Raw genomic sequence first — 13,317 nt, 5'->3', positions numbered from 1 at the left:
AGCCCTGAGGACCCTCCCAGTCCCCCACTTGGCAGGGCTCTGGAGCGTGGCATCTCACTTCAGGGAGGGAATTGCAGGAAGTGCAGCGTAATGGGAAGGTGCAGCAGGGAGCACCCTGACAGCACGGCCCCTGCTGCCCATTGGGAACCTGCTGTATCAGGAGCCGAGGGGGAATGCAACAGGGCTTGGGGTCAGAAGGAGCTGGCTCAGCCCAGCCGGATGACCTTAAAGGTGACTTTACTTCTCTGGGCCCATGGTTTCTCATCCGTCAACTCCCTCCCGGGACGCTGGGAGGGCTAAGCCAGGTGCACAGGCACAGGGCAGTGCCTGCCTCAGCTCTCTCCTGCTGCCCCTGGCCCAGTCCTCAGCCCTCCCCATGGTTGACTTCAGTTCTACAGGGCATCTGACATCAGGGGAAGGGGGAGAACATGAAGATGTGGTCTCCGTGGCTGAAGCAGGGATCAAGGACAGGTCCAGTTCAGAGAACAATCTTTGTTTTTTTTTAAATGAGGGGTCAGCAGACTCCAACCTGGGGGCCAGATCTGGCCATCTCCCTCCTTTTATGAATAAAGTTTTATTGGAACACAGCCATGCTCATCCCTTTATGTTTTGTCTATAGCTGCTTTCTCACCACAGCAGCAGAGATGAGTTACTGCAACAGACCATATGGCCTGGGAAGCCGAAAATATTTACTCTCTGGCCCTTTCCAGGAAAGTCTGCCACCCCCGGCCTTATGTCCACGAAAGGCAGCCTTTGTGGACATGAGATTGGGTTGTCCTTACTCCCTAAGACCCAAACTTCATAAGCTTTAGCTATGATTTTAAAGCAGATGCTACAAGGCACAGAGAGGGGCAGAGCCTGTAGAAAGCTCTTCTGGGATTTGCCCCCAGGGCCTGGTGAATCCAGGAAGTTGGTATAGCCCTTGGTCTAGACAAACTGTGCAGCTCCCTGAGGAATTCACAGCCTGGCTTCACCGAGCTCGTCCTCAAGTTGCCAGCATGGAAACTGAGGCGTCGTAGCTGACCCCAAGTCACGTTCACAAGAGGGAGGTTAGGTTGCAAGCATGATCTGGGCATCCCCCACCAGGCTCTAGAGCTTCTGCTGCAGTGAACAGGTTCTCTGATGGGGCAGGGGCCCTGCTGAGTGTGCTGTGCACTGCTCCCAACAGCCTGGGCTGCTCACCACGGGGGGCGGTTCTTAAATGCGGGTTGAATTCATGATTAAGAAGATTGGGAGATGGCCAGATAGCAGAATCTCACTCTGGAACACGGCCATGGGCAGAAGAGCCTGTCTGGGTTTTATAGGACTCTTCCTGCATGCATGAGTGTGTGTGTGTGTGTGTGTGTGTGTGTGTGTGTACACGCACATGTGTGTGGGAGTAGGAGGGCAGGTGGAGCGCAGGGAATACCGGGGAATATAGAGACGGGCAGAGGCACAGAGAGGGGGACATGGCTGTGGGTGTCATGGATTCTTCATTCACCAAGCTTATAACTAAGTGTTTCAGACAGTAGGATTCTTCTTGAAGATACTCTCGGGATTGTGGAGAAAGTGACTTGTCCCCTTCCTTTGAGTAGTCCCCAAGGAAGATAGCCCTTGCCTCGGGTCAGCTTCTCAGACCCCCGCATATGGCAGTGGCACCCAGGTTTTCTTTGAAAAGCTACCAAAAGGGGAATCTCCTGTTGTCTCCTCCTCTGTAGCTGGTTGACACCCAGGATCCAGGAGACCTGGGGCCCGGGACTTTGGCTATTTGCATTCCTACACGAGGCTCCTGGGTGTCTGGGCCTCTCCCTTTCCCAGATCTCAGTGGATGGAAGCTTCCAGGGTGAAACTGTAGTGATGGCCTTGAGGAGGAGACTGTGCTCAGATCCTGGAGGGTCTGGTGAGGGACATCCTGGAGCAAGGCTTTCATTAGACCAAGGCCAGTGTGGAAATCTCCCTGGGACTGGTGAGGGCTGGGGGAGAGACCCCAGGGAGCTACAGAGAAGCATCTGGCTCAGGTCAGGAGGCTCCAGGGCTTCCGCGGGTGTCCACACTCTGGATACACTCAGAGTGGGACCGCCACAGACCTCCGGTCATCACTGTCGTCCCTTGGCCGCTGAAAGCTCACACTTATTATTATTCAGTCAGTTTGCCACCATTGTCCCTGTGAGCATTATCACGCCTCCTGGTTGTCATTGCCTTTAATGCTGGGGCCCAGCCTTATCATTGTCATCTTGGTCGTCAAGCGCCATTGCTGTTCCCATCTCTGTGCTGACACGCCTCCTTATTCTTTCCCCCCGGTCAGTGGAAACACCCCCATCGCCGTGTGGGGGACTCACCTGGACCTCATACAGAACCCCCAGATCCGGGCCAAGCATGGAGGGAAGGAACACATCAATGTGAGTGCAGAGGTGGCTCTACGTGCCACTTTCCCAAAGGGCATGGGGTATCCGAAGCTGGCAGGCCACCCAGACCCAGAGGACCCATTGCACACGACAGCCCCCAGCACCGGGATGGTGAGATGAGGGAGAAGATGAGAGGGCATTTTCGTACCTTGGGGTACAGGCATGGGGGAGCACTCACTTAGGGGGTTTCTGAGGTTTCATACACTTAGTCCTCCATCTTTTAGACCCCAGGACTGTTCCCTAGCTCAGAGATACCCTCATCACCTCCACACCCCGTGGACACACATAAGGCACAGAGGCGGGTCCCAGCTGCAGAGCTGACTCCTCGAGTGGCCACGTTCCGTGGTCCTGGCTGCAGAGGGGCAGTGACCCATCCGTAACTGTCCCACGTCAGCCCCATGCTGTATCCCAGCCTGGAGGGAGTCCCGCTGCATGTGTTGGGGGCTGTGTAAGTCCAGACACCGCATGGTCTTTCCTCTCTGGCCCCTCCAGCTCTGTGAGGTTCTGAATGCTACTGAGATGACCTGCCAGGCTCCGGCTCTTGCTCTGGGACCCGACCATCAGTCCGACCTGACCGAGAGGCCTGAGGAGTTCGGCTTCATCCTGGACAATGTCCAGTCCCTGCTAATCCTCAATAAGACCAACTTCACTTACTACCCCAACCCGGTGTTCGAGGCCTTTGGGCCCTCAGGAATCCTGGAGCTCAAGCCCGGCACGCCCATCATCCTGAAGGTAGATGGAGGTCATGGGCAGGTGGTGGGAAGCAAGGAGGCTGCTGTAGGGGATAGGTTTTCAAGTCGCAGAGAGAGGCCAGAAGTCATGGGCTCAAGCCCGATTTCATCCCTGGAGTCCCTCGCAGTGGTCATCTTATAGTCCAGAGTACAGAAAACACTGTCTCTGAGTTTGTATTGAGAGGCAAACTCCCTTTAGAGACCCAATCAGGGCAGCTGGAGCCATCCTGGCCCTCTGACCCCCAAGCTTCCTTTGTCCCCAGAGTCCAGAACCTGGGAGGTCAGAGGCTCATCCTGCTTCCTGCCATGGAGCCCTTTGCAAACCACAGTGAAGGGCTTCTTTGGAGCGTGGGTAGCAAATAATTTGTAACTCCTATGACAGTTTGAATCAACTGGTCATGATTGACCATAGCTCTGTGTTGAGAAGGGTCCTGAGGCTGCATTTGGATAAACTAAAGAGTGCCTTGATTATTGACTGCCCGCTGAGGAAGGGGGAAGGGCAGTGTAGGCGTCACGAGGTTTTCGGACTTGCTATGGAAGGTGGGCTCTCCCCCAGCTCAGCAGCAGGATGGGACCTCTGCATGGGGGGACATGGCGGCCAGCTGGTAGCTACCGTCCTCACTCTGGGGTACAAAGCAGGGCTTCCCTGTCCCTCCAGGGCAAGAACCTGATCCCCCCCGTGGCTGGGGGCAATGTGAAGCTGAACTACACCGTGCTAGTCGGGGAGAAGCCATGTGCAGTGACGGTGTCCGACGTGCAGCTGCTCTGCGAGTCCCCCAACCTCATCGGCAGGCACAAAGTGATGGTGAGCCTGGCAGCGCCCCGTTCTGGATGGGACAGGGGCTAGGGATGCTGGAGCACGAGGAGACCAGGAGGGGATCCTGGCCAGTGCTACAGTGAGAGCAAGACAAAGCAGCATGAATGATGTGTGCATTGTCTGCTACAGGCAAGAGGCCCTTGCAGGAGGGGACCATTGCTGGCCGGAGGTCCATCGTATCATGCTCTGTGCCCCTGTCACCCGTCCTTACCCTGGGATGAATCTCAGGGAGCCACTCACTCAAGTCGTGTCAGACTTCAGGTCCCGGCTCTGTGCAGTTTGCTTAAGATGATGACGGCGCTAGTCCTGGATGCCGCGGGGTTTCCCATCTCTGAGCCATCCGGACCCCCGCTCAGCCCCACACCCCCCCTCAGCTGTCCTTGCCCTTCCCCGTGGCGCCCCGTGGCCAGTTCATCGACACGGCCGCCCCCCCACTCCCCCGCCCCCCCGCTGCTCTGCGCCCGCTCCCATCTTCCTCTCACCTGCTGTGCCCGCAGGCCCGCGTCGGGGGCATGGAGTACTCCCCGGGGATGGTGTACGTCGCCCCAGACAGCCCGCTCAGCCTGCCCGCCATCGTCAGCATCGCCGTGGCCGGCGGCCTCCTGGTCATCTTCATCGTTGCCGTCCTCATCGCCTACAAACGAAAGTCCCGCGAGAGTGACCTCACGCTGAAGCGGCTGCAGATGCAGATGGACAACCTGGAGTCGCGCGTGGCGCTCGAGTGCAAAGAAGGTACCGGGCGGCGGCGCAGGGGTTGGGGGGTGGGAAACCATGCGCGTGCGCATGCGCGGCTCACACGGGCCGCGGGCTGGGCGCTGGCTGGCAGAGTGCGGGCGGGGCACCTAACCTCTGAGCCTCATCTCCCAGCTGTGTCCAGACCCAGCCCTCATCCCAACAGACCCACCCCTTCCCTTCCCCTCCTGCGAGGCGCACCCCTGCCCTCTCTCCACATCCCAGCAGGCCCACCCCTACCATTCCCCTCCCGTGAGGTGCCCCCTCTTGCCTCTTTACCCCCACTTCAGGTGGGGGGGGGAGTCCTTTCACACCCTCCAAGGGCAGTTGGCACCCCCAAATCCTGGCCCCTTGGGCTTGGGGAGAGCTCGGGGTGTCTTGACCTGAGGTGTCCAGCAGCCTTGAGCTTCATTCCTTTGGGAGGACAGTACGGCCATAGCTCTGATTTGAGATTTAGAAGAAGAGGGTTTCACAGCTTGTATTTTTAAATAATTGCCAACACTACCATGATATGAAATCAGCAGCACTAAATCCAGGAAGGAAATTTAGGAGTCAGACTCTTGTCGCCCCCGGGATATCATTTCGTGAGTCACCCTGGGAGGGTCTTCGTGCCGTCTTTGCTGTAGATTTACTCCAGGAGTCCATGCGGCCTGTACCTGGGGCTCTGTCCTCCCCACCAGGGAAGCTGCAGCTCCCTCTGATGGGGATGTGGGCCCGTCCCATCCCCTCACTACATCCTTAGCTGTCAACACGGCATCTGCCTTGTGGGACTGTTAATTACTGCCTTTTATTATATTTACGCTGCTTAATTTTTTTCTCCGCAATGTACTCTTCCCTCTAATTAGGTGTAGTGATTAGAATCTCTTTCATGTGTGGCAGGCGCGAGGCTTTGAATGTTGGAGGCGCTTAGTGACTTGAAGGAAAGCTGTGGACCGATAAAAAGCCAACCTCCCTCCTTCTTCTCCCCGCAGGCTGAGCACCCCAACTGGGAGGGGGTAGAGAGGGGAATGCGAAGCCAGGTTCCTCTCAGAATGTTCTGGAGAGGGAGAAATTAGCAGCCAGACAGGATGTCCAGCCACAGGGTGTCCGCGGAGGCACAAAGAGAGGGCCTCAGCTTCTGGCTCAGAAGAAAGTTCTGCTACACCAGTGGGCACAGGGGGAGACGTAAAGCAGAGATTAGCCTTAAAAGCATTTGTCGGGGAGTGAGGGGGCCCTGAGCTGGTCCTCGGACATATAAGGGGCAGCTTGGCTCCCGGGAAGGTGACTCCCCAGAGACTTGACAGTAAGCCAGGACGTCACCCACACACCCGCCCAGAAGAGGCCCAGCCTAACCAAGCCTTTCACACACACGTGCATCACTGCCCCACACACGCACCGACATACACACCCACTCAGATGGTCACTTGTGTGCTCACACATACACACACCCACTAATGCCCACATGCACGGGACACACATTCCCACAAACACACACTCATCAGAGCTTCCAGTGACAGTACAGGCCAGAAACCTTCCAGACTCCTTCCATACACACATGGCACACACGCTGGTGTACGCTCCATTTGGATGCGGGAATCACTTGCCTTGACAGGGACCCTGTGTGTCAGGGTGACCTGGGGTGCGGAAACAGAGTGGCCCCAGAGTCCGTAGGAGCCTGTCCAGGAGTCCGGGGGTGTCTTCGTTGTTCTATCAAAGAAGCCACACTGCTAACCTCAAGATCCAGGAAGCTGAGATCCAGGGCCCAGGTTGGCACTGTGGGGTGCAGTGGGCCCCCATCCACAGTGCCCGCGTGGTGTTCGTGGGATCAACAGAGCCCACAAAAGACTTTTTCCTGATTCTGGTGTCTTTAGGAATATTAAGAAGGATCGTGTAATCAGTGCCCATGGCTGTTCTTTGCCAACGTGGGCTAATCCATCCTCGCTGGGGATGAGCGTACATGGGCGGCAGGCATGCACGCGTGTCAGTTCGTGTGCATGTGCCCAGGGGAGAGGCCGAGCAGGGAAGGGCCCGGTGCGGGATTTCTGACTGCCTCCCAGGGTGGAAGGCGGCCCGGGAGGGGGACTGTGCTCACGACCGAGTGTGGTCACAGCCTTGGCGCCATCTAACTACCTGGGCCATGTGCTGGACTTTCTTGGAGGCCAGAGGGAAGGGGGTCTTGCTGCCCTGTGACCATTGGGAGGCCTGAGCTGCCTCCACAGACAGCCATGCCCACATGCAGATCATAAATCACCATTGAGTGGCATCTCCTTGAGGAAGGAAGGATAAAGATACGCCTGCACATCTATCCAGAAGGAATATGTTAGTGTGGCAGAGCCCTCCTCCAGCTGCCTGGGTGGTTTGATGGCTCCAGTGAGCTGCCTGGCCCAGAACTGGGACCTCAGAAGAAACTGTTCTTAATGTTTCAGAGGAAGACTGCTTTAAAAATGTAGAATTGGGAACAGCCAATTGGGAACTTCTCCCCTTCCTCCCCTGTCCCTTGATAGAGTCTCCCACCTCCAGCCTTTTCTGCAAACCCAAACCCTTCATCTTTGGATGGGGAGGCCCTTCAGGTCCCAGTAGCTGGACAGATCTGTGGACAGCCCAGCCCACCCCACCCCATCTATGCTTCGGAAGGGATTTGGTCCTAGACCAGCTTCTTTGTGCAGCATCTTTCTCCCCTTCCTAAGTGTTTCACCCCTGCCACTTAAAACATCCCATGTTATTCCTACACACCTGCAGCCCATTGCCTTTTTCTCCCGGTGGCCTGGGGGAGGGTTCTGAGCCTTCAGACCCAGGGTCTGCCACAGTCAGCCGTCTCACGGGCTTCTCTTTGTGCCAGCTTTTGCCGAGCTGCAGACAGACATCCACGAGCTGACCAGTGACCTGGACGGAGCTGGGATCCCCTTCCTGGACTACAGAACCTACACCATGCGGGTACTGTTCCCTGGGATCGAAGACCACCCGGTGCTCCGGGACCTCGAGGTGAGAAGCAGGTGTTAGTGTGGACAAAGGTATGGGTGACCTTCAAGTATGGCCCCCAGGAAAGCTGAGGCCATGGAGGGGAACATGACTGGCCTGAGGCTCCCCCTACTTGTCGGCTCCAGTCAGCCGGTGCCTTTGCAGGAAATGGGACCAAGCCAGGGAGGCTCTGAGCAGAGATGGGTATAGATCTGAGGCCTAAGGGTCATGGATCCCCTGAGAATTGAATGGAAGTTGAAGGAAAAAACTATACTGATGCAAAAAAACCCGACAGTGTTATGAGTTCATGGCCCCCCGTTTAGGAAGCCATGAGGTAAGGGATTTCCCCATGTAGCTGGTGCCCAGTGAGTATATGTGGGCAAGATAAGGAATGTGCTGGGAAGGGAGGTGGGAGCATGCGTGATAAGAACATCACCGTCTTTTGTACCAGCAGGACCTCATCTTTTGAACATTTTTATCCCACTTACTGCCTAGCATAGGGTCTGGCTTATGCATATATTCATATTACGCTTTGTTCCAAAAGGGATTTGGGATGACTCATAAAGATAAATATCAGAGGAAAGTGAAAAATACAAATGAGGAAACCAGGGCAACATAATAATCACAAGGAATAATCGCCATCGGTGGACGGCTCACCAGTCTCCGGGTCCGGTTTTAAGGACTCCTCATGTATGTGCTGATTTAATATGTCAAAAGCAGGCCAAAGACAGTGCGCCTTCGAGGCAGCCATGCTAAGGATTCTGGGAACTCTGGGGCCACCTGCTAGGAGGGGGCAGGGCCAGGATTGGAGTCACACAGTCAGACTTCAGGGTCTGTGCTCCCCACGACGAGACTTTGCATGTCGCTGTCAGTGCCTTAGGGCTCTGGACCCTTATTAGGATGAATCAAAAAATCTCCAGCCAAATTGACAACAGAGAATCAGACTAATTCCAGGATTTATAGCATCCATAACATCACAACAGGCCCATCGCTCAGCGGTCGCATGGTTTTGCATGTGCTGACCCCTGTAGGAATATCTGCGTGGGCTGTCCAGGGGGTTGTGGAGGCTGTGCCCTTCCATAGGCAGCAGAGCAAGGCCCCAGGGACTCCGGGACCCACATGCATTTCTTTGTAACTGTTTGTTGAATACAACATGTGCCCATGTGTGCTTCTCTAATGAGCTCATGGGCACTTCTGTCTGGAGGAGGGTCCCGCAGGCTCCTCAGTGGATAGACATCCAGAGGCACTTCCAGAGGCCATAGGTGGTGGGCTCTGTGTCCACACTGAGAATGCACCTTTCCCTCTGTCTGCACATCTGCTCATGTGTGCATAGCTAGGTATACGTGTGCGTCGTGTATACAAATGAGAACACTGTCTGTATCATGATGTTCTATCCATTCCCTTGGTCCCACCCTTGTTGCCTGTACCCTCTCTCATTCTCATTCATTTTCCTCGTCCGTTTATCACTTCTCCAGCTTCATTTTTACCTGCTTCAAAATCCCAGGGTGTTTAGCCCACTGAAGACTACGAACTTTCCATAGGCATTTGCCTCTCCAGAGATTCCCAGACTCTTGGGTCAGGCTTGGCACTAGTTTCACACACACCCAAGGGCAATACACTCCCAAGAGCTGCCCAGGGCAGTGGCAGGAGAATTATAGGGTTCATTCTCCCATAGGAGCTCATGGGCATTTGTGCAGGTTGAATACTGCAGTGCTCCAGATGGCATCGTTCATATGTGACACCTCTTGGAGTTGTTCAGTGCACAACCTGCATCACCATCTACAGCAGCCCTGTTCCCTGAGGACCAGAATACAAATAATCCCTTCTCTTTGCCCTTCTGAACTGTACCAACTCTCTTGCTGAAAACTGGTGGAGTCCCCACCTAGCTGTACTTCTCCAGGCTTCCTTCTAAGGTCAGTTTCCTGTGAGAAGTAAGACGGCGGGCGGCTGCCCAACTCCTAGCCTTATTCTCCAGTGAGGTACACAGCCAGGATCCCAGCTCAGCTAGCCAGACTCAACAAAGAAACGCCCAGTGCCCTCATCCTTGCCCTCGGAACCTTGCGTGGAGCCAGCTTCCTGCTTCACTGTGCTGCTCTGGGCCTATCTGCCTAGCTCCCCGACACAAGACACCCCCAAACAGAAGCTTCGGGGGCAACAGACCCCACTCTCTGCCAGAAAACTCGAAGAGCTCTGGTTCAGCACTGTCTTAGAGGCTCATTTCTCGACTTCACAGTGACGCCACCTACCCCATGGGCTGAACCCATAGGAGGGCACCCCCAGAGCCGTACCAACAGGGGTCACCGCCTTCCCCTCGTCCATCTGTCTGTCACAGGTGTCAGGTGAACCCATTCCCAGGAGGGCCACAGAAGAAGGCCTCTGAGAATCAGGGCTACTGCGTCATCGTCCCGTGAGCAGCCTGGACGACTGACTTCCGGGTCGCTCAGTGCACAAGCACGGATTGCGGGTGGACCCCCGCCCCTGCCCCATCCTGTTCCCAGGGCCCCCGTTACGCATTATGTCACGTCCCACCATGACCACGACCGTATTCTTCATCTGGCATGTTAACGTTTCCCCTCGAGAAGCCCGGAGACTTCGCCTTCACAGCCGCCTTCACAGACTCCCCTGAGCTGGAGCCCACAGCGTGGCCATTTGTCAGGCACAGGCTCTGAATCAAACAGGTCACACAGGTCCAACAGCTCACAGAGCTTTTCTTGTTTTGAATTGTGGTAAAATATGCCTCACAGAAAATAGAGGATTTCAGTGATTTTTACAAGTACGGCTCCGCGTCAGGGAGTGCATTCACGCTGTGGTGTGACCGTCCCCTCCACCTATCTCCAGAAGGGTTTCATCTTGTCCCAATGAAACCCTGTCCCCGTTAAACACTAGCGCCCCATCCCCTCCCCCAGAAACCACCGTTCGACTTTCTGTCTCTATGTATCTGACGGCTCGGGGCCTCTCATGTGAGTGGAATCATAGCATATGTATCCTTTTGTGGCTGGTTTACTTCACTTAGCAAAGTGTTTTCAGGGTTCACCCGTATTGTAGCATGTGAGCGAATTTCTTCGCTTTGTAAGCCTGAGCCGTAGTCCGTCGTACGTGCGCCCTGCGTTTTGTTGATCTGTTCATCTGTCCATGGACGCTTGGGCTGCTCCCACCTCTGGGCTCTTGCGGTGCTGCTGCTAAGGACATGAATGTACAGGTATCTGTTTGAGCCCCTGCTCCCAGTCTTGTGGGTATATACCCAGGACGGACGGCTTTTGGTCTCCATGAAACTCACTAATGGACCGGCCCACTCTGGCCCGGGGCTATATGAGGTCCAGCATTCCAGGCAACATCCGGGGATTTTGTCCGGATTGTTCTTTTCCGATTTGTTTCCAGCCCCTGGAATAGTCTCTCCCCCTTGGCTTTCTGAGTATGGAAATATTCCCAGGGAAGCCATTGACTAATGTACAGCAATGTTTCCTGACCTTTTCAGCCATGGGGCTAGCGGCCCACTGGCTGGGCGTGAGCGGTAGATGTGTGAGAAGAAGGAGGTGTTCTCTGGCTTTAGTCTATCCTGGACATGAGCCACCAGTCCCCCCTCTTTTGTGACCATCTGATGAAGGCCAGGCAGGTGGGGAAGGGGCTGTCCAGGCACTGGACGTACACCGATCCTTTATTATTATTTTTTTAAGATCTCATTTATGTATCTGAGAGAGACAGTGAGCAAGAGAGAGCACAAGCCAGGGGCACAGATTGTTTAAAAACAGGGATCAGACAGAAACCACCCACCCCATTCTCAACCTGTCCGTGTCTCCTAAACTCTCACCTGTTGGGTTACAATTAAAATTTACTATCCAGTTTTATACTCACAGGCTTCAATTCAACTCACAGGCTAAATTATCGAACCATCTGGTGAATAGAGAAGGTCTTGTTTTAGAGTGGCATTTGTTTGGGTGGGGGGTGCCACGTTACAAAGGGGAATTGTTCTGGAACTCTCTACCAAGATACTTCACTTCCATCTCCATGTCCATAAAATGGGGAGAAAATTCCTACCTCTGGCATGCCCGGACCCAGGGCCAGTGCATTCGATCTCTTGGAAACTCCTGGGCACAAGGGATCAGTGAAAGGCAGCCAGTGGAGTAAGAGAGGCAGGTAATAAAACCACTGTTAAGTGCACACCGTGTGTGCCGAGCACTTTACACGCATTATCTTATTTAATGCTCGTAAAACATTATGACGGGGGCTCCCGTGTTCTCATTTTACAGACAAGGCGATCGAGCCCGGAGGTGACAGAGCTTTCCTCCAAGTAGGAGTCAGTTTGTCTCTCTGATTCTGAAACTGGGGCTGCTGACCGGTAGGCTGTGGCCCTATAGCTGGCTTGGCTGCGCCTTCCTTCCCAGGGCTCCAGGCCTTGATGTCCAGAAGGCGCGTGCAGCCAAGCCAAGTTCAGAGCACGTCCCCTCCCCAGACGGGCCACCTGGCCAGCCCTCTGTCCTCTTCCTCCTCTCCAGGGTTCCCAGTGCCAAACCTGGCCGTGGCTCCCCTGCCCTCGAGGGCCAGCCTGAGCTGCCAGGAGGCCCTGCAGGGTGAGGGGCTCAGAGCTGGCTCTGAGTCCCCTCCCACGCCCAGGGGTAGGACTAGATGTGGTGTAGGATGGGGAGGATTAACGGGGACTCAGGAGCCAAACAAACTTGGGTTTGGAATTCCAGCAGGTTCCTGCAACTGCCTGCTGCCCTTGGGATTCCTAGAGTGGCGTCTGTGAGGGGCCGTTAGGAGGGCACACTCACTCTTGCAAGGTCCTTAGCAGGCTTCGATGGAGCAGTGAGAACAGTAAGCAGGACTGTGCACTGCGCCTCGCGGGTGCCGAGGGGTGACATTATCTTCAGCAGGACGAGTTGTGGAGATGTTGCTCTGGGGGGATTAAAGGACAGAGCAGGTAAAATGCGCTCACATGTGCCAGGGGCGGTCCCAGAACTGGGCGGGAGGTCAGCGGGACACACAGACGCTGGGTACACTGAGGCCGGGCTGGCAGCAGGTGAGGCTGCCTCCTACCCTTGTCTTCTCTTGTCAGCCACTGTGGGGTGGGGAATGGGGGTTGGGGAGCAAGCAGGGTGCAACCATAGGGAGCAAGGAGTTTGCCAGGGCTGGTGGTGCAGAGAGCCGGGACACGCTGAAGCCGGGCCCTGGCTCCAACGAGTTCCCTTCTCTCTCCGGAGAGCTGCCTTCTAACAGGACCTTCTGAGGGGGCTTGCTGCTCACCCGCCAGGGGCAGGCCTAGGTCCAGCTGATCTCCAACCAGGGCCTCGCCCTGAGCCTGGAACACAGGGGAGCTCAGTGAGTGGCACGAACATTTCGGATCTGCACCTGCCCCCTCCTTGGACCCGGACCCGGGGCAAACAGGGATTCTCTGGCTGCCCTTCCTCCCCAGTTTTAAGCTTCTGGGGTCAAGGGGGATGATGGTTGCTAGTCAGTAAACACGGATGTGTGTCAGGCTTCTGACACACCATCTCCTTCAGAACTCACACCAGCCCCCGAGATGGTGGGATGCAGTGCCGACTGCCCGGGCACACGGCCTGGCCCTGACCCTTGTCTCTTTTGGGATCTTGGGCAAGTTCCCCACGGTCGTGAGGCCCTGGGATAATAATGGTACCTGCCTCATAGGGGGTCGTGTGGCATAAACAGGTCCGTGTTTCTCAAGCACGTAGAAGAGCACTCAGCAGAGTAAGACCTATAC

The 13,317-nt window shown here is 55.5% G+C and overlaps 1 protein-coding gene across 1 annotated transcript in view; it reads left to right on the top strand.

Moving 5' to 3' along the window:
- Positions 1-13,317, top strand: part of PLXNA4 (plexin A4) — a 426,564-nt gene that overhangs the window by 370,008 nt on the left and 43,239 nt on the right. The window contains exons 17-21 of the mRNA XM_044246582.1: positions 2,285-2,378; positions 2,877-3,116; positions 3,774-3,920; positions 4,430-4,664; positions 7,483-7,625. Coding sequence (XP_044102517.1) covers positions 2,285-2,378; positions 2,877-3,116; positions 3,774-3,920; positions 4,430-4,664; positions 7,483-7,625 — 859 coding nt within the window. The remainder of the gene's footprint in view (positions 1-2,284; positions 2,379-2,876; positions 3,117-3,773; positions 3,921-4,429; positions 4,665-7,482; positions 7,626-13,317) is intronic.

The sequence above is a fragment of the Neovison vison genome, chromosome 4 (genome assembly GCF_020171115.1).
Source record: "Neovison vison isolate M4711 chromosome 4, ASM_NN_V1, whole genome shotgun sequence".
NCBI classification, from domain to species: Eukaryota; Metazoa; Chordata; class Mammalia; order Carnivora; family Mustelidae; genus Neogale; species Neogale vison.
The sequence above is the reverse complement of the archived record's forward strand: the minus strand, read 5'-3'. Positions and strand labels throughout refer to the sequence as shown.